At 42.3% G+C, this 24,186-nt stretch overlaps 1 protein-coding gene across 1 annotated transcript in view; it reads left to right on the top strand.

The window, feature by feature from the left end:
* Positions 1 to 507: 507 nt before the first annotated feature.
* Positions 508 to 24,186, top strand: part of MAPK1 (mitogen-activated protein kinase 1) — a 104,964-nt gene continuing 81,285 nt past the window's right edge. Inside the window, exon 1 of the mRNA XM_019665450.1 lies at positions 508 to 852. Coding sequence (XP_019520995.1) covers positions 737 to 852 — 116 coding nt within the window. The 5' untranslated portion in view covers positions 508 to 736. The remainder of the gene's footprint in view (positions 853 to 24,186) is intronic.

Raw genomic sequence — 24,186 nt, 5'->3', positions numbered from 1 at the left:
ACAAACACTTGAGCGAAACTCTATTAGCGGATCCTCCCACATTTGTGTTTCACACTTTCTCAGTATGCAAATATCTATCTCGGGCCTGTCATGCCTTTTGTTTTCTGTCCTGGTCTCAAGGCCTCTAAGTTTGTGTGTGGGCCACATACTAGCATAGGCCCGGCCCAGGCCTGCAGCCGGTGTGTGGCGGGTCGTTGTCCCTCACACGCTGTCCCGGGTCACTCTCTGGCTTAATCCGAACCCCTTCCCAGGGCTTCCCATGCCTGTCTCTTTGGATCACTCCCCTGGGTACTGTCCCGACACCCCGGATACCTCCTATCTCTCAAGAGCCACCTTCGGCGCAGAAACCCCCACAAGAGCACGTGACCGCTTAGGGCGGTGCCGCGACCGCCGCGCTCCGGCCGAAGCTCGCTGCTTCCGCCGGCCCGCGAAGCCACGCCCCTAGGCCGCGGAGAGCCAGTCCTCGCGCACGCTGCTTTGCCCCGCCCGGCGCTCTCCTCGACGCGCGCCCCTCCCTCCGCCCGCCGGCCCGCCCGTCAGTCAGGCAAGCAGTCGGTCTGGGTTGCAGTGGGTTCTTTAGTTCTTCTGAACGGTTTCCTCCTTGCTCCTTCCCGGTCAGCGGCAGCTGCTGCACCAGCGGCGGCGCGGTCCCTTCAGGAGGCGCAGCGTAGGCCGAGCGGCGGCCGCGGAGCGTCGAGCTCAGCCCAGCGCGGCGGAGGCGGCGGCGGCAGCCAACATGGCGGCGGCGGCGGCGGGCGCGGGCCCGGAGATGGTCCGCGGGCAGGTGTTCGATGTGGGGCCGCGCTACACCAACCTCTCGTACATCGGCGAGGGCGCTTACGGCATGGTGTGGTGAGTGTCCGCGCCTGCCCGCAGGCCCGTCTGCGCCTGCCCACCCCACCTTTCGGGGCTGCAGCGGACGCAACCGCGGCCTGGGCCGTGCCCGGGCCTCCCGCGCCGCCGCGCCCCCAACCTTGGGCTTCGCTGAGGCCCGCGAGCCTGGGGCTTCGGGCGGGGCCCTGGGGCCGGTGGAGGTTTGGGTGTTGCTCGGGGCACTTCGCGAGCTGGCCCTCGCTCACTGTGGGGAGGGGGCGCGGGGGGCGGACTAGGGCGCAGCGGGGATTTTGGAGCCAGGACCCCCAGGAAGGGAATGGAAGCGCCTCCCCCTCTGCCCCGTTAATGCCAGCATGGTGGTCTTCTTTTTGACATCCGATTGTAAAGTACGGAATTCCTTTAGATGCTTGTGGGTCAGTGATGGTGGCGGCCGTGATCGTGAAAGCGGTCTTGTGTGTAGAACACCGAAATGAATCTATTTTCTTCCTCTCGCCTGTGTTTTCCTCTAACGGCTTTTATTAAATATTTTCAGCGGTGCTAATGGTGCTCTCCTGCGCAGACTTTCTAAAAAGCATTAGTGGCACCAGTGTTAGTTGTGTAATATTTCAATCTTGAAGTTTTTAAATGGATTTTAATATCGTACTGCTTCTGTTTCTGGAAGGATAAGCCAGCAACGTTCTCTTAATTTATTAAAGAGTCGTTTGGAATTGGGCCTAATTTGACTCTTTTTTTTTTTCTTTACCCCGAGTGAGCTCTCTTACCAGCATAAATGCATCCAGACGTTTTAGAACAATTACTGTGATGTTTTTCTATTAGTGTTTTAGTGGTCAGTATATATGCAGACTTAATGGAGGTCTTGCAGAGTCACACGCAGGGTCCTTCATCTTAATCTATATTCCTCAGAAACGTGGAACAAGGGTGACGGTATTATTTTTATTACAACCAGCTAGCTATATAGTGTTTTATGCTGATGAAGACTTGTGGAAGTGTGGATTCCCTTACACCTAAATGTTCTTGTGACTTGTCTTTTATGTTAAATGAAGGAAGCAAACTAATATTTATTGAACACTTCGTGGCAGGTACTTTGTTAGGTACACTATCTCATTTTATTTGAACAGTCAGCCACCTTGAGGGAGGGAAAGGTGGTGATATCCCTCTTTCAGGTGAGAAAGTATTTCGAGGTGAAGCCAGTTCCTAAGGGCATACAACTAAAGAGTCACACTTGACATTATAGACTGAGATCCTAATTCAAATACTGCAGCTCTTTCCATTAACACTCTGCTATGCTTAAATAGTGTTTCTGTTAGTTTTAGATTTTTAGCGTATTGTTATGAGCAAATCTGTTTCAGAAACATGTTCAAATTTGAGTGATCATAATTTTAGAAACATCATAGAAGGCATATTTTACCAAGTATGTTAGCTAGACAGAAAGACTAGTGAAAATTAAAAAAAAAAAAAAGGACTACTTGAATCTTGAGTAGTCTTATTCTCTTCAGGAGCAAAATGCTGCATACTATACAGCTATGAAAATTAACGTGAACTCAGAGGCTTATGAGCCAATAGAGAACTTAAAGTAGGTCAGGCATAAAAGAAATAAAAGCCCTAGGAAGTAATGGAGAAAAAGTACAGCCCGCAACATCACTTCTCTGCCATACACATCTGATAGCTGTTGCACCTGCTGGTAAAGCATGCCAGTAAACGTGTCTCACTTATAAGAGGCTCAGAATTGCCCATCACATACTTCGGCCCTTGTTTTAATAATTAGCATCCAAAATGTGGACTGAAAAAATCTTAGTTTTAGGATATTTCGTTGAAAGGTTTTTTTCCCGACCTGATAGGATTTTTACTAGTATGAAGATCATTTAGATTAGGTAACTTCTCTATCACTGCTGTAGACTTCTTTGACCTTCTAAATCTCTATCAGGTGAAAGGCCAAGTCCTCTTCCTATAATTTTCTTTTCCTAAATAAAATACAAATATAATTGTAATTAGGATTCTGGGTCCAGATTATAGCTTTTGATCTTCAGGTTGATGACATGCCCTAGTAAGAATTTAATCTACGTTGCACATTATTGGCATTTAATAAATGTTGATAAATAGTGCTGGGTTTATGGAGGGTTTCTTGATTAAAATGTTAATATTTGAAGATCAGTATTTTTTTTAAAATGTAATGCTTCCAGAAGGGTTTAAGGATTTTCAGGGTTTTATTTTGTTTTATTCTCACTTCGTGAATCAATTCATTAGGAATTTTGCCTTTTCTTTGCAGAGCTCTTTCCTAATCATTATGTGGAGGATATAAATATGAAGAATGGAATTTGAATTGGACTTTTTATGAGTGGGTGTGATTTTGATATATAATAGACAGAAGTGACAGTGTGAGCTGTGGAATCTAATCCTGGATAAGTACTTAGGTGCCAAACCTTACAGGACTCTAAAGGCAAAACTGAATTTGATTGTATACTTGTGCAATGGAGAAGCATCAGTGTTTTTGGAAAGGTGCAGTCTCTGGTCAATTTTGAAATTTTGGGGGAAGATAGATCAACAGTGGTGGAAATAATAAAAGAATAAAAACTGAGGTGAGGAAATCAGTTAGGCTATTGCAACTATCTAGAGGTGAAGTAATACAGTGTCAGTGGAAGGTAGGAGATGGAGGTGAGAAACCTTGTAAAGAGAATGAGTTAATGGGCTCTTGTCAAAAGAGTGGTGGTAGAAAGGTTTAATCATGGGAAGAAGCAAATGATGATGCAGTCTTAAAGTAAGAATCTGAAAGAGGTGGGATTTGGATTTGAGAGGAATTTCTGAGACAAAGCTTGGTGATTGGTTGGGTGTGGGCATAGTTATTAATTCCAAGGCTTCTAGAATTGGAGCCTGGGCAGATGGTTGTGCCATTATCTGAGAAGGAATACTGTAGGCAGAGCAGGTTTGTTAGGGAGAAATAATAAGCTTTGACTCGGATTGTTAAGTTTGTGGTGCCTGTAGGCCATTTAGACTATTTCCAGAAGGCATCTTGAAATTTATAACAGGGAAGTAGAACCTGGAGATGAATATTTATTTAAGTGGTAGTCTTGTGTGGATGAGCACAGATTCTTATTTGAGGTCATTGGTTAGGTGAAATTGCAAGCAAATGTTGTGTATACTCATCTGTTTAGTAAACAATCCATATCATTCAATAGATTTTCAAAGGGGTCCATTATCTCAGAAAATTTAAGAGCCACTTAGGTAGACTAGAAAGATCAAAGAGGTAAATCTGGCAAATACTTTAAGAGGTAAGCAAAGGAGGAAAATCCTGAGGACTGGTGAGATGTATAAGAATCAGGAAAAGAGAAAGGGGCATGAGAGGAGAAATTGAAGCTGTATGCTTGATCATCTAATTCATTAAGATAAAAAATACCTATTTTGAGTAAGTTAGGTTTGAAACACTTTCTGAGTGTGACTGACAGATCATAGGATCATCTCCAAAGAGTTACGAATTGAAGTCTTGAGAGTGGACAAGATGAGAAAAAAATGTGAGAACTGAGCCAAGAATGCCTGCCTTTAGGTATCAATAGAGGGCAAGTTACAGAAGAAGACAGAGGAATTGTGATCAGAGAGACCAGAAAACCGGGAGTGCGCCTTGCCAAAGGAGCCAAGGTTGATAGTAGTCATTAAGTGGTTGGTATTGAATAGGAGAGGGCAAGCGAAGCAGCTTGAAGAAGACAAGCTAGCCATTGGATTTGTTGTTTTAACTCTCCTAAAAAAACAGATAGTACCAACCAAAATTTCATTGTGATTACATTCCTGATGGTATGATATCCTGTCTTATTAAGGTTTTTGTGATTATGACAGTCAAGGAGAACTACCATTTAGTCAGTACTTTAAAAGAAAACCACATACGTTAATTAATCCTCATAACCACACTACAAAGGTGGTTACTTTGTGAGTTTAGTTAACTTGCCCTAGCGCACACAGCTAGGAAGTACTTCAGCATCCCAGTCTGTCTGGTACCTAAGTGGCCCTCAGCCAAAGGTCAGAGTTGAGAAAATACGTGCTTTCAGTAACAGAAAATAGCTGTTGTCTGCTTTTGCTTGTATTGCTTTTTAGTCTCTGAAAACCTTTCATGCAAGGTCACTCACTCAGAAAACATTTATTGAGCATTTTTTATGTGCCAGGATTCATGTGGTCACTGCCCTATAGTAGCTCTCAATCCAAATAGTGGGATGCTGTTGGTCAATAATACAGAGAGTATACCAGTGCTATACAGAGGAATGTGTGAAGTGCTGTGAGAAAAAAAGAAGGCCTGAGTGGCATGGGGCTCTTTCTATGACTTCACAGACTTTTAAGCTGGATGTTGATGTATGAATAGGAGGGAAATGTACATGCAAAGGCACAGAAAATGTGAAAACAGCACAGGAGGACAGGAAAACCATAAGTTGTTTTGGATGGCAGAAATATAGGGTACCTTAGGAAGAAAACTGGAGTTGAGATAGTTGGGATGGACAGGGCCAAATCCTGAAGGACATTGTGGGTTTTTTTTAAAGAAATTTTATTGGGGAACAGTGTGTTTTTCCAGGACCTGTTAGCTCCAAGTCAAGTATTGGGTCTTCGGAAAAGTCATGACATATGTTTGGGACAGATGGCACTAGTTCATTTTTGGAAGTACTACAGTCATTAGCATCTATGTTATTGCTATGTCATTTGACAGCTGACAGTCTAGCTTCATTCTAAAAAAAATTGAGTGATTTGGTTGAGTTTTGGAGATTTTACAAGTTGACGATGGAAGACCAAACTGCATTTTTGCCATATTTTACTGTTTTACTTCCATAAAGGGAATAACGCACGTCAAGCTTGTGAAAAAGTTGCATAAAGTTTACAGTGACAATGCTCTACAAGAACGTCAGTGCCAATGATGGTTCATGAAATTCTGTGGTAGTGATTTTGATCTCAACCACACTAATGGGTCAGGGAGGCCCACTGAGATTGATGACGACAACATAAAGGCATTGATCCAGTCAAACCCATGTTACATGACATGAGAGATTGCAGAAACATTGAACATCCATCATTCAAGCGTTCACGACCACCTGGAGAAGGTGGGATACATAAGCAAGCGCGATATTTGGGTTCCGCAAGAACTCAAAGAAGTTCATTTGACGACGCGTATAAACATCTGCAATATGCTCATTAAAGATGAGGAAAGCGATCCCTTTTTTTTTAGATTTTTTTTTTTTTAAATTGGGGAATTGGGGGAGGGAAACAGTGTTGGAATCAGGAAAGGAGAACAGACAAGTTGCTGCCCTTTTATTCTTCAGTCTAGCTGTGGAGGGCGTCGCTTCACTGGCCCATGTTGTTATTACCATTGCGCTCTTCCTGGCCGAGGCAGATTGGTCGCCGGCCATTGGACGGCTGCTCACAGTGGCTCTTGGCAGCGCACGCCGGCTGCCGGCCCCTCACACTGGCTGCCAGCCACTCATGGTAGCTTATGGCAACCCACTGCAGCTCCACTGCAGCTTACGCCATCACCGGTGACTCACGGCAGCCCAGCTCCAGGTCGAGCTGTTGTTCACCATCTTAGCTGTAGAAGGTGCAGCGTCACTGGCCCTCATGTGGGATCTGAACCCGGGCCCTGCTGCTCAGAACTGGCGTCCGAAGCCAACTGTTAACCAATGCGCCACTTGGCCAGCCCAAAAACAATCCTTTTTTGAAGCGACTGATAACTGGTGATGAGAAGTGGATTGTGTACAACAACAGTGGTGCACAAACAGTCTTGGTTCCAACGTGATGATTCGCCTCAAACGACATCGAAAACACGTTCATCAGAGGAATGTTATGCTCTCAGTGTGGTAGGATTTTAAAGGTGTCATGTTTTTCGAGCTCCTACCAAGGAACCAATCAATCAATTCGAATGTGTACTATCGGCAGTTGGACAGTTGGAATGAATCCATCATCCAGAAATGTCCAGAGCTTGTTAATTGTAAAGGAGTTGTCTTCCATCGCAACAGTGTGAGACCACATACAAGTTTGATCACCCGTCAAAAATTATTGGAGGGCCAGCCGAGTGGCGCAATGGTTAAGAACTGGCTTGGGACGCCAGAGGGCCCTCGTTCGGATCCCACATATGAGGGCCAGTGACACTGCCCTCTACAGCTAAGATGCTGAACAACTCAACCTGGAGCTGGGCTGTCGTGAGTCGCTGGCGATGGCGTAGGCTGCAGCCCCTGTGGCCGTGGGTTGCCATGGGCTACCGTGTGTATCCAGCAGCTAGCGTGAGCAGCCAGCAGCCGCAGTGAGCAGCCGTCCAGAAGCCGGTGACTGATCTGCCTCGCCCAGGAAGAGCGCAATGATGGTGCCAACTTGGGCCAGTGAAGCAACATCCTCCATAACTAGATTGAAGAATAAAACAACAGCAACTTGTCTGTTCCCCTTCCCCCAATTCCCCAGCACTGTTCCCATCGCCCCCAATTCCCCAATTAAAAAAAAAAATTATTGGAGCTTTGGGTTGGCTGAGTGGCTCAGTTGGCTAAGAGTTGGCTTAAGAGCGCGGACTCTGAGCAACAGCACCTCCGGTTCAATTCCCACATGGGCCAGTGATGCTGTGCCTGAGCTGAGCTGTCGCTGAGCTGCCAACAGGTGGCAGGATGGCTCAGCTGGTGTTTCAACATCATTGCCTGTTCGATGGTGGGCTACGCCCTTCCGCAACTACGACTGAATTTGGCACCTTGAGCTGAGCTGCCGCCCGGATGGCTTAGTGGATAGGGCATGCACTCTTAACAACAAGGCTGTCGGGTTCAACTCCCGCATGGGATGGTGGCTATACCCACCCGCATCTAAGACTGAACTCAGCACCATGAGCTGAGCTGCCGTCTGGATGGCTCAGTGGATAGAGTGTGTGCTCTTAGCAACAAGGCTGCTGGGTTGTACTCCTGGATAGAATGGGGCTACTCGCGCACCTGCGACTAAGATTGAACACAGCACCTTGAGCTTAGAGGCCATGAGCTGCCGACAGGAAGCCAGATGGCGACTGGTGCCCTCCACAACGAAAATTGAAGAACAACAACTTGGCTGGTCCCCTTCCCCAATTCCCCAACACTGTTCCCCTCCCCCCAATTCCCCAATAGAATCTTTACACACAAAAAAATTATTGGAGCTTGGATGGGATGCGTTGCCACAGCCACCATACTCATCTGACCTTGTGCCGTCAGACTTCCACTTCTCTTGCTCTCTTCAATACTTGTGTGGTATAATGTTCAATTCAGATGAGGCTGTAAATCAGCACCTTGTTCAGTTTTTCGCAAATAAAGACAGGTTCTTCTATGAACAAGGAATTATGAAGCTTACTGAAAGATGGCAAAAGGTTATCGAACAAAACGGGCAATATATCATTGATTGATCTTTGTTCTTTACATAAATAAATGAACTTTGAAAAACAGACAAAATACGTCATGACTTTTCCAAAGACCCAATAGTTTTCTTCAATCTAGCTGTGGAGGGTGCAGCTTCTTGGCCCTTGTGGGAATCGAACTGGAAACCTTGGTGTTATGAGCCTGCCCTCTAACCACCTGAGCTAATCAGCCGCCCCCTGAAAGACATTGTTTACTAAGGAGCTCACACTTGATTTTGTAGGTGAGAGTCATTAAAGGATGGCATTCTTTCTGCCAGTTCCTCATCAAATTTTGTAAACTGTGTTCCCCTCTCATGCTTTCTACCCATTGTGTGTACTCTTCTTTCTGCTTATCTAGGGGTTTGTTTTTACATCTTCTCCAGGGGTATTTAGAAATATGTGGGTATTTTGTTTGTTTGTTTTTGGTTACATTGATTGGGGGTTGTTATTGGCCTTTGGTGTGTATATAGTGGAGGCAGGCATGCTAAACAACTTTCAGTGCATGGTACAGTCCCTCCACTGGCGAATCGTCCTGTCAAGATGCCAGTAGTACACTCTTCCAACCCACCCCCAAGAGACACTGAACCCTATTCAAGCCCTGCCTTCCTTCCTCTAAGGCTCATCTCCTCTATAGATTTGCCCTTACTCTGTGCTGTAGCTCGCCCTCCCTCCCACTCGTGCTGTTTCCCTCTCTTTCTCCCTCCCTGCCGGTACACTGCTAGGTATTTGCACCACCTGTTTGAAAGTCAGGACCAGCAGTAGTATGTCTCATCTATAAAAGCTCAAGACCTGAAAAACAAATCTGGATTCAGATTCTTAGTTTTGCTTCTTAACTGTTATTTTTTTTTTTTAAAGATTTTATTGGGGAATTGGGGAAGGAGAACAGTGTTGGGGAATTGGGGAAGGGGAACAGCCATGTTGTTGGCCTTCAATCTTAGTTGTGGAGGGCGCAACTAGCTCAGCTCCAAGTCCAGTCGCCATCCAGCCACCCCGCTGCAGCTCACAGTTGCTCAGCTCAAGGTGCTGTGTTCAATCTTAATTGGGGGTGGGCATAGCCCAACATCCCATCCGGGAGTTGAACTGGAAACCTTGTTGCTGAGAGCGCACGCTCTAACCACCAAGCCATCTGGCCACCCATTGGCAGCTCATCTCAAGGTACCGTGCTCAATCTTAGTTGTGGGTGGGCGTAGTAGTCCACCATCCCATGCAGGAGTCGAACCCTGCAACCTTGTTTTTAGGAGCACGGTTTCTCACCAGCTGAGCCATCCTGCCACCTGTTGGCAGCTCAGCTGGGGTGCATCTCACTGGCCCATGTGTGGAGTTGAACCGGCAACCCTGTTGCTCAGAGCTCGCTCTCTTAACCAACTGAGCCACTCAGCTGGCCTGTTAACTTAATTTTTAATAAAGTAGCCTCTTATTTGGAGCTCAAAGATATGAGGAGACCAGCTTACATGAGAAACAGAAAATCCAGTGTTTTTGAACAGAGTTTTGAGTGCAAATAAAACTCAGAACAAAATTAAATTTATATTTATAATATTTCTAATGTGCACCAGGTGGTTAGCTATAACCGATATGCCATTCCTATGAATTTAATTTGTATGTTCTCAATTCTCAAGTATTTATAAAAAGAATTTTATGGGGCCAGCCGAATGGCTCATGGTTAAGAGCGTGCTTGGGAGCGCCAGCTCTGAGCAGCAGGGCCTCGGTTCGGATCCCACATTGAGGGCCAGTGACGCTCTCCCTCTACAGCTAAGATGATGAACAACAGCTTGACCTGGAGCTGGGCTGCTGTGAGTCGCTGGCGACGGTGTAGGCTGCAGCGGGGCTGCAGTGGGCTGCCGTGAGCTACGTAAGTGGCTGGCAGCCAGCGTGAGCGGCCGGCAGCCAGCGTGAGCTGCTGGGAGCCGCTGTGAGCGGCCGTCCAGAGGCCGGCGACCAATTGCCTCACCCGGGAAGAGCACAATGATAATACCAACATGGGCCCGTGAAGCGACATCCTCCACAACTAGACTGAAGAACAAAAACAGCAATTTGTCTACCTGTCTGTTCCCCTTCCCTGATTCCCCAACGCTGTTCCCCTCCCCCAACTCCCCTAATTCCCCAATAAAATCTTTTTTTTTTTTTTTTAAGATTTTTATTGGGGAATTGGGGGGATGGGAACAGTGCTGGGGAATTGGGGGAAGGGGAACAGACAAGTTGCTGTCGTTTTGTTCTTCAATCTAGTTGTGAAGGATGTTGCTTCACTGGCCCAAGTTGGCACCATCATTGCGCTCTTCTCTGGCGAGGCAGATCAGTCGCCGGCTTCTGGACGGCCGCTCACTGCGGATGCTGGCCGCTCACGCTGGCTGCTGGCTACATACGGTAGCCCATGGCAACCCACTGCCACAGGGGCTGCAGCCTACGCCGTCGCCGGCGACTCATGGCAGCCCAGCTCCAGGTTGAGCTGTCATTCAGCATCTTAGCTGTGGAGGGCAGTGTCACTGGCCCTCATATGTGGGATCCGAACCGGGGCCCTCTGGCATCCCAAGCGAGTTCTTAACCATCGCGCCACTCGGCCGGCCCCCCAATAAAATCTTTAAAAAAAAAATTTTTTTTTTTATGAAAAGCATCCAAGTTGAGTTTTCCCAGGAACCATATATAATTTGTTATTCTCATTAATGTACTTACTAAGTAAAAAAACAACCAGAGCTACTCACCTTGCAGCTAACCTGCTCCACCTACCCATCTGCCTACCCTGAGGTGCTCTTTTTCCCTTTTTGCTTGTCTTTGTGTTATTCACTTCGTAGGGCTCCTACACATTGAAAAGCCAACAGAATAGATGTTTTCTAAGGTCCCTCTTAGATTCTCAGTCTTAGAGCAGGCTTGAGTTCTAAATCCAAGGCCAGTAGGAGCTGAAAAGTGGTGTGTAGGGGTGGGAGTCTGCATAAGACTTGCCATGACCAACTGACTAACATTTGTTGCAAAGCTGCCTTGCTTTAGGTGCTATGGTGTGAAATTCATTTTCATCCTTGTCTTTAAGGGATTTTTGTTGTTGTTGTTTTTTTCACTTTACAGGTAAGGAAACCAGGTCTTAGGTAACTTGTCGAAGGTTCATAGCCAATAAATACCTAGCAGAACTGATCTAGACCCCAAAACTTACGATTTTTTTTTAACTACTATAGGCTTTCCTGTTAATACCAAGCTACCTGGAAACGTATTTCCTACAGCCTGGGTTCCTGCATTGGCATCAAAATATAATAAGATGATTTTCATAGGCGACTTGAGCTTGTTGAGGAGGTGGAAGAGGAGCAAACTGGATACCTGGAAGGGGTGAAGGAGGAAGAGTCAAAGCAACTTAGTTTTTTATCAAGAGGGTGGTGGTGATTTCTCCTCACTCCTCCTACTTACCTCTATTAGTTGCTTGGTTTTCATTTATTTACTAATATTAAGCGTGTACCTGACCTGTGTGTTAGGTGGTATGATCAAAGTGGTGAATAGAAGTGGTTTTTACTCTGGTATTTACAATCCCACAGGAAAGTAGTAACTGAGTATGATGAGGTTCAGAGTGCTACCAGAGGGTATAAAAGGAGGACTAAGATAATCTGAGGAGTAGTCTAGGAGGATTTCCTTGAGGAAATGTGCTTAAATTGGGACCTGGAGAGTGACTTGGAGCTAGCTAGCTGAGTGAAAAATAGATTAGGGTGCTGGAGTGTTACAGGCATTACCTTGTAGAAAATGGATTGTAGACATTGAGGAGTTTATGATTAAGATCCAGGTGTCTTTCTCATGGTACCACAGGGACAGGAAATGGCAGTTAAAGCTTCAGGTATGGTTGCAACCAGGAACTAGAAAATAGACAAGCTATCTCCCTCCCTGTTTACATTTACAAAATCTTGCATCCTGCATCTCTGCACAGCTGGGGTTTTTTTTTCCTTTGCTCTTCTACCACTTCCCCATGCATTTGGCAGAAGAGAGCTGACCCTAGCTTCCCCAAGGTATGTATCTTCAGTTCATTGACAACCAGAGGCTGAGAGCACTGTTAACCTGATTCCTGGAAGAGAGAAACTGATCCAACTTGGGATAGTTAGTCTCTGGTTTAGTTAGGCGAGGTCTAAGGTGGGTCATATGATAAGGCTGGACATCTCTAAGATATGAGGTAAGGTTGGGGGTAGTCAAAAGATGTCTCCCGTTGACATCTGACTTGCCAGGTTAAAGTTCTTGGTTCTGGTTTCCCTGCTCTTCTCCAGGCTGGAACTGTCCCCTGATGTTGGAGCCTGTGGGGAAGGACGGGAGGAGAGGAGAAGGAGAAGTAGTTGAAGCAGGAGAAGAGCTTTGGGCTGCTTTTAGGGTTCTTCTGCCTTACTATATGGCAACATGGCGGTGGCAGCTAAACTGGGTAGCATCTTTAAAATTGATTTAATGTTTGATGTATAACATGTGACATATTTGAGGGGTTTTTTTGTTTGTTTTTTTGGTTTTAAATAATTTTATTGGTGAACAGTGTGTTTTTCCGGGACCCATCAGCTCCAAGTCAAGTAGTTGTTTCAGTCTAGTTTTGGAGGGCATAGCTCCGTGGCCCATGTGGGAATCAAACTGGCAACCTTGGTGTTATGAACCTGCGCTCTAACCACCTGTGCTAACCAGCCACCCCCAACATATGTGAGTTATGCAACCTAACAATAAACACTTAAAAACCTACCACCCACTGAGTGACTTCTTGACCTCATTGTCTGAGGCCAGTGTTCTGAAATCTGGCCACAGCCCTCACCCTAGAGTTTTATCTTCTTTCTGAGAATCTGTACAGTGGAGTAGGTATAAGTGTGGGCTTTGGCCACTTATATGTGACGTGAGCCTTGTTTTCCTCTTCTGTAGTAGAGAGGAGATAGTAATACACACCTCAGTGTTGTGAAAATTAAGTGAGATACGTAGGTGAAGTGCTGAGCACACAATCTCTGGTTAATGTTCTAATTGTTGTTATTCCCTTGAAGTAGATGGTCCTGGTACAACCTGATCCTCCCGCACCCCGGTCCCAAGAATATTCTCTTTTGGTGTAAAGCAGAACATGAAGAAATAAAAATTTTAGACTTGGGGTCACATAAGTTGTGTGTCGAGTTCCAGTCGTGTGATCTTCGGCAACTCACTCTCCCATTCTTTGATTTAACAGTCAGAGAGCATCTTCTGTGCCAGGCCCTGGGGCCATGTTCCTGCCCTCCTTCAAGATGTTGCAGTGTGGTATTGGCGACAGGCTGATAAGGAAATAAATCACTGTGTAACATAATAAAAACACTTAGGAGATCATTCTGGATAGAGCAGCTAACTCCACCTGGGCTTTCCAATTACTAATTCAACAAATAGTGTATGTACTAGGCACATTCTAGTTGTGCAGATACATCAGTGAACAAAACACCTCAAGGAGCTTACTATCTGTCAAATGCCTGGCCTAATGGGAGTGGCTCAAAGAGGATTGGAAAGGCTTGGTCAGGGCTCTGGCTTTAAGTTCCTTCTGAGTTTCCTTCTTTTTCTCTTCGTAGCACTTACCACAAACACAGATCTAAAATACTTATTTCAAACTCTATTGATATGTCATTTAATTTTAAGTGGCCCTCCTTGTTTTATTTGCATTTGAGAAACTAAAAAAGGTGGTTTACACACAAAATAACTTTTTCTTTTTTTTTTTTTTTAGCTGTGGAGGGCAGTGTCACTGGCCCTCATATGTGGGATCCGAACCGGGGCCCTCTGGCATCCCAAGCCAGTTCTTAACCATTGTGCCACTCAGCCGGCCCAGGAGCCTTTTTTTAAGGATCAATGTAATCCTTTCACATAAGTTAATTTTTACTGCAGGGCCATATAGGCACATAAAAATATTTCATGTTAAGTTTCAGACCAGTGAAAAACCATTCGATAGTAATGCTAGATTAATCAAAGACTCACCAGGAGTGTTCCTCCCCTTACTGAGCCATTCTGCCTGTCATATGTTTTGCTAATGTTTTCCAGCATCCTTTCAGGGTAACTCTGATCCCGTACCATTTAAGTGATGATAAAAGTGATATTCTTTAGGACCATTGTAAATTCTTTCTTTAGTACAAAGGGAGCTAGAAAGAAAAGACATTTGTGATTCTCTGTTTACTCTGAAATAACTGCTAGGAAGAGCCATTTATTTCCTGCCTCCAATAAAGTACGAGACAGAAATAGTCATTAGAACGCCAAAGTTTTATAGAAACTTTAGGAATGCTTCTGGTTACCCCAGCAGGTAGAATGTAGCATTGAAGAACTGGTAATTGTTTGTGTAGCATCTTAGAATTTAATGCTTACCTATAAAAATGTAAAGTGGAAAATATTTTGGCCTTACATGGTTTCTGACTTGAGCTGGAAAGCCCCTAGTGTTTCCCTTTATTAAGTAAAATTCTGAAATTGGGCAGAGGTGTGTTTTATTTACTCAAGGAAGAATCCATCACTTCCTGTTTTGGTGGGGTTTTTTTCAAAATAGATTTTAATTAATAGATTTCTTTTTTTTTCTTTTTCTTTTTTAAAAAGATTGTATTGGGGAATTGGGAGAGGGGAACAGTGTTGGAAAATTGGGGAAGGGGACCAGCCAAGTTGTTGTTCTTCAGTCTTCGTTGTGGAGGGCACCAGTCGCCATCTGGCTTCCCGGCGGCAGCCTGTAAGCTTAAGGTACTGTGTTCAATCTTAGTTGCAGGTGGGCATAGTCACCATCCCATGCGGGAGTCGAACCTGGCAACATTGTTGCTAAGAGCACACACACTATCCACTGAGCCACCCAGGCGGCAGCTCAGCTCAAGGTACCAAGTTCAGTTTTAGTTGTGGGTGGGCATAGCCCACCATCGAACAGGCAATCTTGTTACACCAGATGAGCCATCCTGCCACCTGTTGGCAGCTCAGCAACGGCTCAGCTTAGGCGCAGTGTCACTGGCCCGTGTGGGAATCGAACCGGCGGCCCTGTTGCTCAGAGCTCTCACTTTTTTTTTGTTTTTTTTTGTTGTTGTTGTTAAGATTTTATTGGGGAATTGGGGGGAGGGAACAGCGTTGGAGAATCGGGGAAGGGGAACAGACAAGTTGCTGTCCTTTTGTTCTTCAGTCTAGTTGTGGAGGATGTTGCTTCACTGGCCCAAGTTGGCACCATCATTGCATTCTTCCCGGGCAAGGCAGACCAGTCGCTGGCTTCTGGACGGCCGCTCACGCTGGCTACACATGGTAGCCCATGGCAACCAACTGCAGCAGGGGCTGCAGCCTATGCCATCACTGGCGACTTGTGCAGCCCAGCTCCAGGTTGAGCTGTTGTTCATCATCTTACTGTAGAGGGCAGTGTCACTGGCCCTCATATGTGGGATCCGAACCGGGGCCCTCTGGCGTCCCAAGCCAGGTCTTAACCAACGAGCCACTCCGCTGGCCCTGTTTTGGTGGTTTTTAACATAGAAGAGTGAATTTTGTCAAATGTATATTCTGCCTCCATAGAGATGATCACATGATTTTTCTTTCTTTAGCATTATTAATAGGATCATACTAATGGATTTCCTTATATTGAGCCTCCTTTACATTCTTGGAATAAAGTCTGCTTAGTTATTTTTTATAATGTGCTGTTGGATTCCTTTTGCTAATATTGGAAGATTTTGTGTTGATATTCACAAGTGATATTAATCTCTAGTAGTGTGTGTGTGTGTGTGTGTGTGTGTGTGTGCGCGCGCGTGTGCAATCTTTGTTAGGTTTGGGATTTACTGTTACACTTGCTTCGTAAAGTGAATTTGGAAGTTTTCTTTCTTTTTGCTGAGATAGCTTTGGAACTGCCATAACTTTAAAGTAATAGAATTTCCCATGAGATCATTGGCCTGGTGCTTTTTTGTGTTTTCTTCCGCTTGGGTTCCTGTCTGGTCTCTCTGCCTTCACTTTCTTGCCCCTCCAGGTTCTCCACAACCATCAAAACTACTCTTTCTTTGAGAGCTTATTATCCATTAAGCATTTTCATGTGTATCCCCTTATGTGATTATTCTTAAACAGTAGAGTACTTAGTGTTTTCTGATTAAGTATAATCATACTGTATGTATTCTTCAACTACTGTAGCTTGTTTTTAATCGTCATTATGTTTTTTAGTACAGTTATTCATTTTCACTGCTTTATAAATCTCATGTATAAATATACCACAATTTACCCATTTTATTATTAATGGACATTTGTGTTTCTTGTTATTACACTGTTTTCTGAGAGTAATCTTGTATGTCTCTCCTGATATACAAGAGTTTCTTTAGACACATTGCCTGTAGTAGAATTGCCTGTAGTAGAATTGCTGGGTTGTAGGGCATATGCATGTTCACTAGGTAGTGCCACATTGTTTCCTAAGTATTTTTTCCAGTAGTTTTGTGCTATTATTCTTGTACCTCTTTTGTTAAATTTTATTCCTTGGTATCCTATGTTTGTTGTTGCTATTATAATTTGTATCTATTTGTAGCTGGTTTACACAACCTCAATATACTTTTATTCCAATAATCTGTTTAAATCTTTTTGGACAAGCATAATTGAAAATCATGACAATTTTATTTCTTTGCATTACTTAGATTTCTTTTATCTTGCTGACTGATGTTAAAAGGAAAGCTCTAATTGAATGAGGGGGGCTGTCAGTTTTAGGGTAGCTTTCCGTATTAGATTTTCTTTTCCAGGTTTTTTCAAAGTTGTCAAAAGAAAAAAAATGGAGTCACTTTAAAATGGAGCTGGAGCTGCTATGCCAGAGGAACTGCCATGCATGTCTTATGCCTCAAATCTTTGGAATGTTAAATAGGGCAAAATAACCTTTGGACTCTGCCTTAAACAACCTTTTTCTTCAAATAACTGTTTGCAAAGATAAGAAGAAAGCAGATATTATGACTACTGACAGATGATTATGGGACGAAAATGAAAAACATTGTTTAGAATTAGTGCCACTATGTTATATTATCAGCACCAATAGAAATGCCTGCCTTCAATTGATGTAATTGTTCCCCTTTCCCTTTCTCATAAATACCCATTGCCTTTGTCTCCTAATTGGAACACTTTGGGATTCTTCCTGAATCAGTGCATCACTGATAGCTAGCAATTCTTACTGATCTCAAATAAATACTTGTTGTCTCTCATTTTGAAAGGCCTTTTATTTTTTGGTTAGACAAATTTTTTTGTTGTTGTTGTTTTTATCGAGAATGATTGTTCAGTTTCCACAGATGCTTTTTTTACTGCATCTGTAAAGTTTTATATGCTTTTTCTCTTTTATTTTATTACAAGTTTCAGATGATGTTAATAGATTTTTCTGATTCTGAACCCGTTTTTCATTCTTGGGATTAAACCCAACTTGGTCATGATGTATTATCATCTATTATATATTGCTGGATTTGGTTTGCTAATAACTAATTAGGGTTTCCTTATCGTGTTCATAAATGAAATTGGCCTGTAATTTTTTTCCTCTCTCATGCTTTCCTCTGGTTTTAGTACCAAAATTAGACCACCCTTCAAAATTAGTTAGGAAGTATTCCTTTTTGTTGTTGTTGTTCTACTTCTATTTCTGTAAAATTGGAATGATTGATTCCTTTAAAGTTTGGTAGAACTTACCTGTAAAGCAGTCTGGACCTGGGTGATTTTATGTTTTGCTTTGTTTAGATGTTTCTCTTTGTTTTTGTTGGGAACATGTTACACTATTAATTCAAAATTATTTAAAAACTGGTTATATAACTTTCCATTTTCTATTTCTTTTTGATAATTTATAGTTTTTAGGAATTTATTTTACTTATTTCTACATTTATTGGAGTCTAAATATAGAAACATTTACCTCTTTTAATTTTATTTTGAAATAGTCAAACATATAAAGCAAATATACTGGTTTAAAAAATAATGTTAAATGCATGAATCATTGTACAAATTATGAACTAGAACATTGTCAGAACCTTATAAATGCCCCATCAAATCCCCTTCAAAAGTTGACTACTATCCTCAATTTCATGATATTGTTCTTTTCAGCCTCTCTCCCTCTTTTTATTGTTTATTTTTATTGAAGTATAAGGTATATACAGAAAAGTACACATATCATAAATTTACAGCTTGATAAATTTTTGCGAAGGAAACACACCCATGTAATTAACCAATGTCCAGATCAACAATCAGAACATCAGCACCTCAGCAGCTACTTTTGCCCTCTGTCCCAGTCATTCTCCAGAGGTAACCACTATCCTGATGTTTAACAGCATAGAGTCCTTTTGTTTTGTACTTTACATGAATAGAATCATGTTTGTTCTCTTTTGTATCTGGCTTCTCTTAACTCAACATCATGTTTGTGTTGTTGTGGATTGTTCATTCTCATTGCAGTATTAGTATTCTATGGTGTGACTGTACCACAATTTATTTATCTACCCTACTGTTAATACATTTGGATTGTTCCAACTTTTTTACCATTATTAATAGTGCTGCCATGAACATTCTAGTGCATGTGTTTTGGGGAACGTGTACACATTCCTATTGGGTATATACCTGGGAGCCAGAATGACAGCTTCACAGGGTATGCATAGGTTCCACTTTAGTGGGTGTTGCCAAACAATTTTCCAAAATGGTTAAACCATGTTCACACCCACTAGCGGTGTATTAGAGTTCAGACTGCTCCATATTCTCACTCAATACTTGGTATGTTCTGTCTTCGTTTTAGCCATTCTGGTGGGTATGAAGTGGTATGCATTGTGGGTTTTGCTTGCATTTCCCTGATTATTTTAGCTCTTTTTCATATCAGCCTTTTGGCTATCTTCTTGTGACGTGTTCAGGATTTTTGCAAATTTTTTTCTATTACGACTGCTTTTATTAAATAATAGGAGTTATGTATAGATCCTGGACTGAGTGTTTATTTAGATTTATGTATTGCAAATATCTGTTCTGAGTTACCTTTTCGTGCTCTTAGTGGGGTCTCTTTGATTCTATTTTATGATTTCAGTTCTCTAGTGAGCTTCATCTTGTCATCTATATTCTGCTGGTTAGATTGGCAGTGCTAGAAGAAGGGATACTGATGGGAGGAAGCCCCCGGGGAAGCAAAAAGGAACAGGCCTTTGGCCTGTATTGAACTTCCAGTGTCTCTGGAGCAGTTGTGCATGCAGTGAGATTACAGATGGGAAGGATAGGAGATCGTCCCCTTTAGCTGAAGAGAAGAAAGTAAGGGTGCTGTAGGAACAGAGGTCACTCTTGAAACCATGCCAAATTGAGTGTATGTAAGGGGTCTTTTTGGGCGGGGGAGTAGGGGGTTGCCCAGTGGCCTTAGTTTCTGAGTCAAGTAGGAGGTAAGATCAGGCATCTGCCAAGAGTGCATTGCATGAAGGATCAGAGGCTTGGAATGTGTGAAGAAAGTTTGAGACAACTGTTGTGTGCTTGAAAGTCAGCTAGAGATGAACCAAAGGACTGTCCCCTACTGCTTGAGAATGAGAACTTTGTTTCCTCCTGTATCCCCAGTACCTAGTACACATATTTCACATAGTAAGTGCTCAGCAAATATTTGAATTAGGCAGATATATAATAGTACCAATGATGGGTACATTGAGGCTGGCTAGCTCTGTGCTGTCCCTCAGTTTTCACCTTCTTCTCACATTTACATTCATTTCCCTATATTATTTGATTACCTGAATGAAGAAATAAGTTTCTCACTTTTTTTTATTATTAGTTTCAGGTGTACAAAACAACATAATGATTAGATATTTACACTCCTCACAAAGTGATAACCCCCCCAAGTCTACTATCCCTCTGACATCATATATAGCTGTTATAATACCATTGACTATATTCCCTATGTTATACTTTACATCCCATGACCATATATGTGTGTGTGTATGTATATATTTTATAGATGACATTCAGTATTATTCTACTTGAGCTTCAAGTGTATAGATAGCGCAGTGGTCAGGCATCTGCACAATCTATGAAGTGATTTTTTATTGGGGAACAGTGTGTTTTTCCAGGACATATTAGCTCCAAGTCAAGTAGTTGTTTCAATCTAGTTGTGGAGGGCGCTGCTCCTTGGCCCATGTGGGGATCGAACCGGCAACCTTGGTGGTATGAGCCTGCACTCTAACCACCTGAGCTAACCGGCCGCCCTTTTCACTTTTAAAAAGCCTCTTTTGAAGAGCAGCAGGGAACATGTCTCATTAGTCAATTTAGAACCTGCATTTAAAATCTCAGTTCTGGCACTAATGGCTGGGTGAATTAGAACATGTCATTTAACTTCTCAGAGACTCGTTTCACTCTTTGGAACAGATCATGCCTTTTGAGTGTTGAAATGACTATATCAACTAAATTATTATGTAATCCAGAGAGCAGTTTTTCTTGCATCCCAATATGGGGCTAGAGAATAAAGCATTGAAATGAATGACTTGGGTACAGGCTGGACACCTCTGTAAACAGGTAACTTGTGGAGCTTGTTTTGAGGTTTACAGATTATTACTTTTTAATTGTAATAAAATGCACATGACAAAATTTACCATCTTAACCATTTTTGATTGTATGGTTCAATAAAGTATATTCATATTGTTGTAGAACTTTTTCATCCTGCAAAACTGAAACTACCCATTAAACAACTCTCCATTCTCTTCTCTCAGCCCCTGGCAACCACCATTCTACTTTCTGTCTCTATGAATTTGACTACTCTAAGTACCTCAAATAAGTGAGCATAATATCCTCAAGGTTCATCCATGTTTTTGCAAATTACAGATTTTCTTCTTTGTTATCGATGGATAGTTGGATTGCTTATACCTCTTGGTTATTGTGAATAATGTTGCTGTAAACACAGATATACAAAGATCTCTTTAAAGCTCTGCTTTCAGTTCTTTTGGATAGATACCCAGGAGTGGAATTACCAGATCATATGATAATTCTATGTTTAATATTTTGAGGAACCACCATACTGTTTTACAAAGCTGCTGCACTATTTTACATTCCCACCAACAGTGCACAAGGGTTCCAATTTCTCCATATCCTGGCCAACACATATTTTTTCTTTCTTTTTTTTTTTTAATAATAGGCATTTTAATGTGTGTGAGGTAGAAAGCTTGTTTTGATGGATCTTGCACCCTGTGTATATGGTGTGCTGTCAGTCAGCAGTGGATATTTGGCAGCTAAAGTGGTAGTGGCTCAATAAATAGTGTGTTAAGCACTTGCTGACATAAAAATGTCTTACAACAAATGATCATATAGTATCACCATTATTAATGAATTAATGACATTAATAATTGAAAGTTAAGGAATATTTTATCTTTGTTTCCTAGGTTTTTAATGGAATTTTAAAAGTCCTCATGATAAATTTTCCAATTATTCCAACTAGACTTCATAAATACTCTGATACTGATAGTCCCACAGGTGAGTTTGGGAGAACTTCCATTTTCCTTAGCCTTGTGACAGGGCCTTCAGCAGCTGTCTGATTGTTCTGCTTATCTCAGGTATAAAGTCTCCTAGATGACAGGGTTTACAGCCTCCCTGAGGATGAGGAAGGTGAGCATTGCCCTCAAGTTCTCCATTATCACTTAATGGAACAGAGGGAGAGGATTACCCAGAGAATAGTATGTACCAAAGGTTAGGGGAAAGCCCAGCCTGCTTTATCTGTGGGAGCGGGGTGGGGTGGAGAGGTACTTTCTTCCCTACTAGTCTCAGAGAGAATTTTCTGCATAGAAAGCATTCTTCTCTTTGTTCCAGGAGTTAGTATGAACTTGATTTATTTTTTTTATGGTTTTAATGCATATGATGAAACTGCCGAATTGCTTCGTGGTAGTCGTTTTTTTTTTTTATGAGAGCCCTGTAGCTGAAGAAAAGCATTAATTATGGGGTTCAGTTATTATTCCTAATAGCAATAATAAATAACATTTTATCTGTTTAAAAATCTCGTACTGAAATATGCATCAAGTATGTATATCTTAATTGTTCAGCCCAGGGTTTTTGCAAACTGAACTTACCTAGGTAATTAGTACCCAGATCAAGAAACAGAATGTGGTTGACGTTCCAGAAGCCTGCCTGCCTTGTGCTTTCTTTCAGTCACTACCCACCCCTCACCCACCCAAGTAGCCATTATCTTGACTTCTGACATGTAGATTAGTTTGCCTAGTTTTGTACTTAATGCAAATGGAACCATAGAGTATGCATTCTTTCGTGTCTGGCTTCTTTTACTCAATCAACATTGTGAGGATCATCCATATTGTGCATATTTGTAATTTAAAATTACTTTTTTTTTTTTTTTTTTTTTTTTTTTAGCTGAGCCATCCCGCCACCTGTTGGCAGCTCACGGCTGCTCAGCTCGGGCTGACTGGAACCACTGTTGCTCAGAGCTCAAACTCTTGAGCGAGCTCTTAACCAACTGAGCCACTCAGCCGGCCCTTAAAATTACTTTTTAAAAGCATACTGCTAACAACCTAGAAAAGGATTTTCCCCATTTTTCGGTAATTGATCCTGTTGCTTTGCAGTGCTTGTTAATGGTACAGTTGTGGAAGGAAGAAGTTTTTAAGAGTCTTCATAGTCTCTATTCCTTTTCCAGACCAAATGACATCTACAAAGTTTTCCATTATCTTGTTTTTCCTTGTTCCATTGCTATATTACTAATCTGCTGTTTAATAAATGCCTTACAACTCAGTGACTCAAAACAACAATAAACATTTGTTATCTCACTTTCTGTGGGTCAAGAATTAAGGAGTGGGCCTACCTGGGCAGTTCTGGCTCAGGATCTCATGAAGTTGCAGCCAACATTTCAGCCAGGATTGCTGACATCTGAAGGCTTGCTTGGGTCTGGGGGATCTGCTTCCAAGGCAGCTCACTCACATGTCTGGCAGGTCAATGCTGGTTGTGGGGGTAGGGGTTGGGAGACAGAGGGCTAGGCCTCAGTTTCTCCTAATGGAGGCCTCCCCATAGGCTGCTTGAGTATCTTCACTTCATTGTGGCTGGCCAGGCTCTCCCCAGAGGCAGTACCTCTTTATGACATATTCTCAGAAGACATATAGAATTACTTCCACCCCGTTTAATTTGTGAGAAGCTAAGTCTGGCTTGTATTCCTGGGGGAAGGGAATTAGATTTTGAGGTTAGGGAAGTCATCTGCTATGTCTCTATCCTTGTGTCAGTCAGTTCTACATTGTCTTGATTACTTGCTTTGCAATATGTTTGAAATTGGGCAGTATGAGTCCTGTAACTTTGTTCTTCTTTTGCAGGATTGTTTTTGTTATTCTGGTTCCCTCGAGTTTCCATATGAATTTCAGGATCAGCTTGTCAACTTCCACAAAGATGCCAGCTGGGATTCTGATAGAGATTGTGTTGAATCTGTAGATCAGTTTCGGAAGTATTCCCATTTTAACAATATTATGTCTCCTGATCCATGAACATGGGAGGTTTTTCGATTTATTTAAGTTGTCTTTAATTTTTTTCAGCAATGTTTTATAGTTTTCAGAGTGTAGGTTTTACACTTCTTTTGTTAAATTTATTCCTAAGTATTTTATATATTAGTATTTTGATGGTATTGTTTTCTTGATTTCATTTTTGGGTTGTTTGGAAATATATACAATTGATTTTATATATTGTATATTTTGTATATTGATCTTCTATTCTGCTATCTTGCTGAATTCATTTATTCTATTTTTTTATTGGATTCTTTAGGATTTTCTAATACCAGATTATGTCATCTACAAACAGAGATAATTTTACTACTTCTTTTCCATTGTGGATGCCTTTTCTTTTTCTTGCCTAATTGCCCTGGCTAGGACCTCACGTATAATGCTGAAGAGAAATAATGAGATCAGACATCCTTTTCTTCTTCCTAATCTTAGAGTCCTCCTAAGTTACTAGGGATTTGTACAATATTTTTTATTTAAAATAATTGTTATTTTAAAATGATATTCTTATTTTTCTGATGTTGTATTAGCCAGTTAATTTTATGGTAAAAGACTTTTAAAATCAACAAAACAGGACTTTCGCTGTAAAACACTTGTTGAAAACATCAGTTTTTGTTACTGTATCCAATACTGTTTCATTGTTTAGTTTAGTCT

This window comes from Hipposideros armiger, unplaced genomic scaffold (genome assembly GCF_001890085.2).
Source record: "Hipposideros armiger isolate ML-2016 unplaced genomic scaffold, ASM189008v1 scaffold_443, whole genome shotgun sequence".
NCBI lineage: Eukaryota > Metazoa > Chordata > Mammalia > Chiroptera > Hipposideridae > Hipposideros > Hipposideros armiger.
The sequence above is the reverse complement of the archived record's forward strand: the minus strand, read 5'-3'. Positions and strand labels throughout refer to the sequence as shown.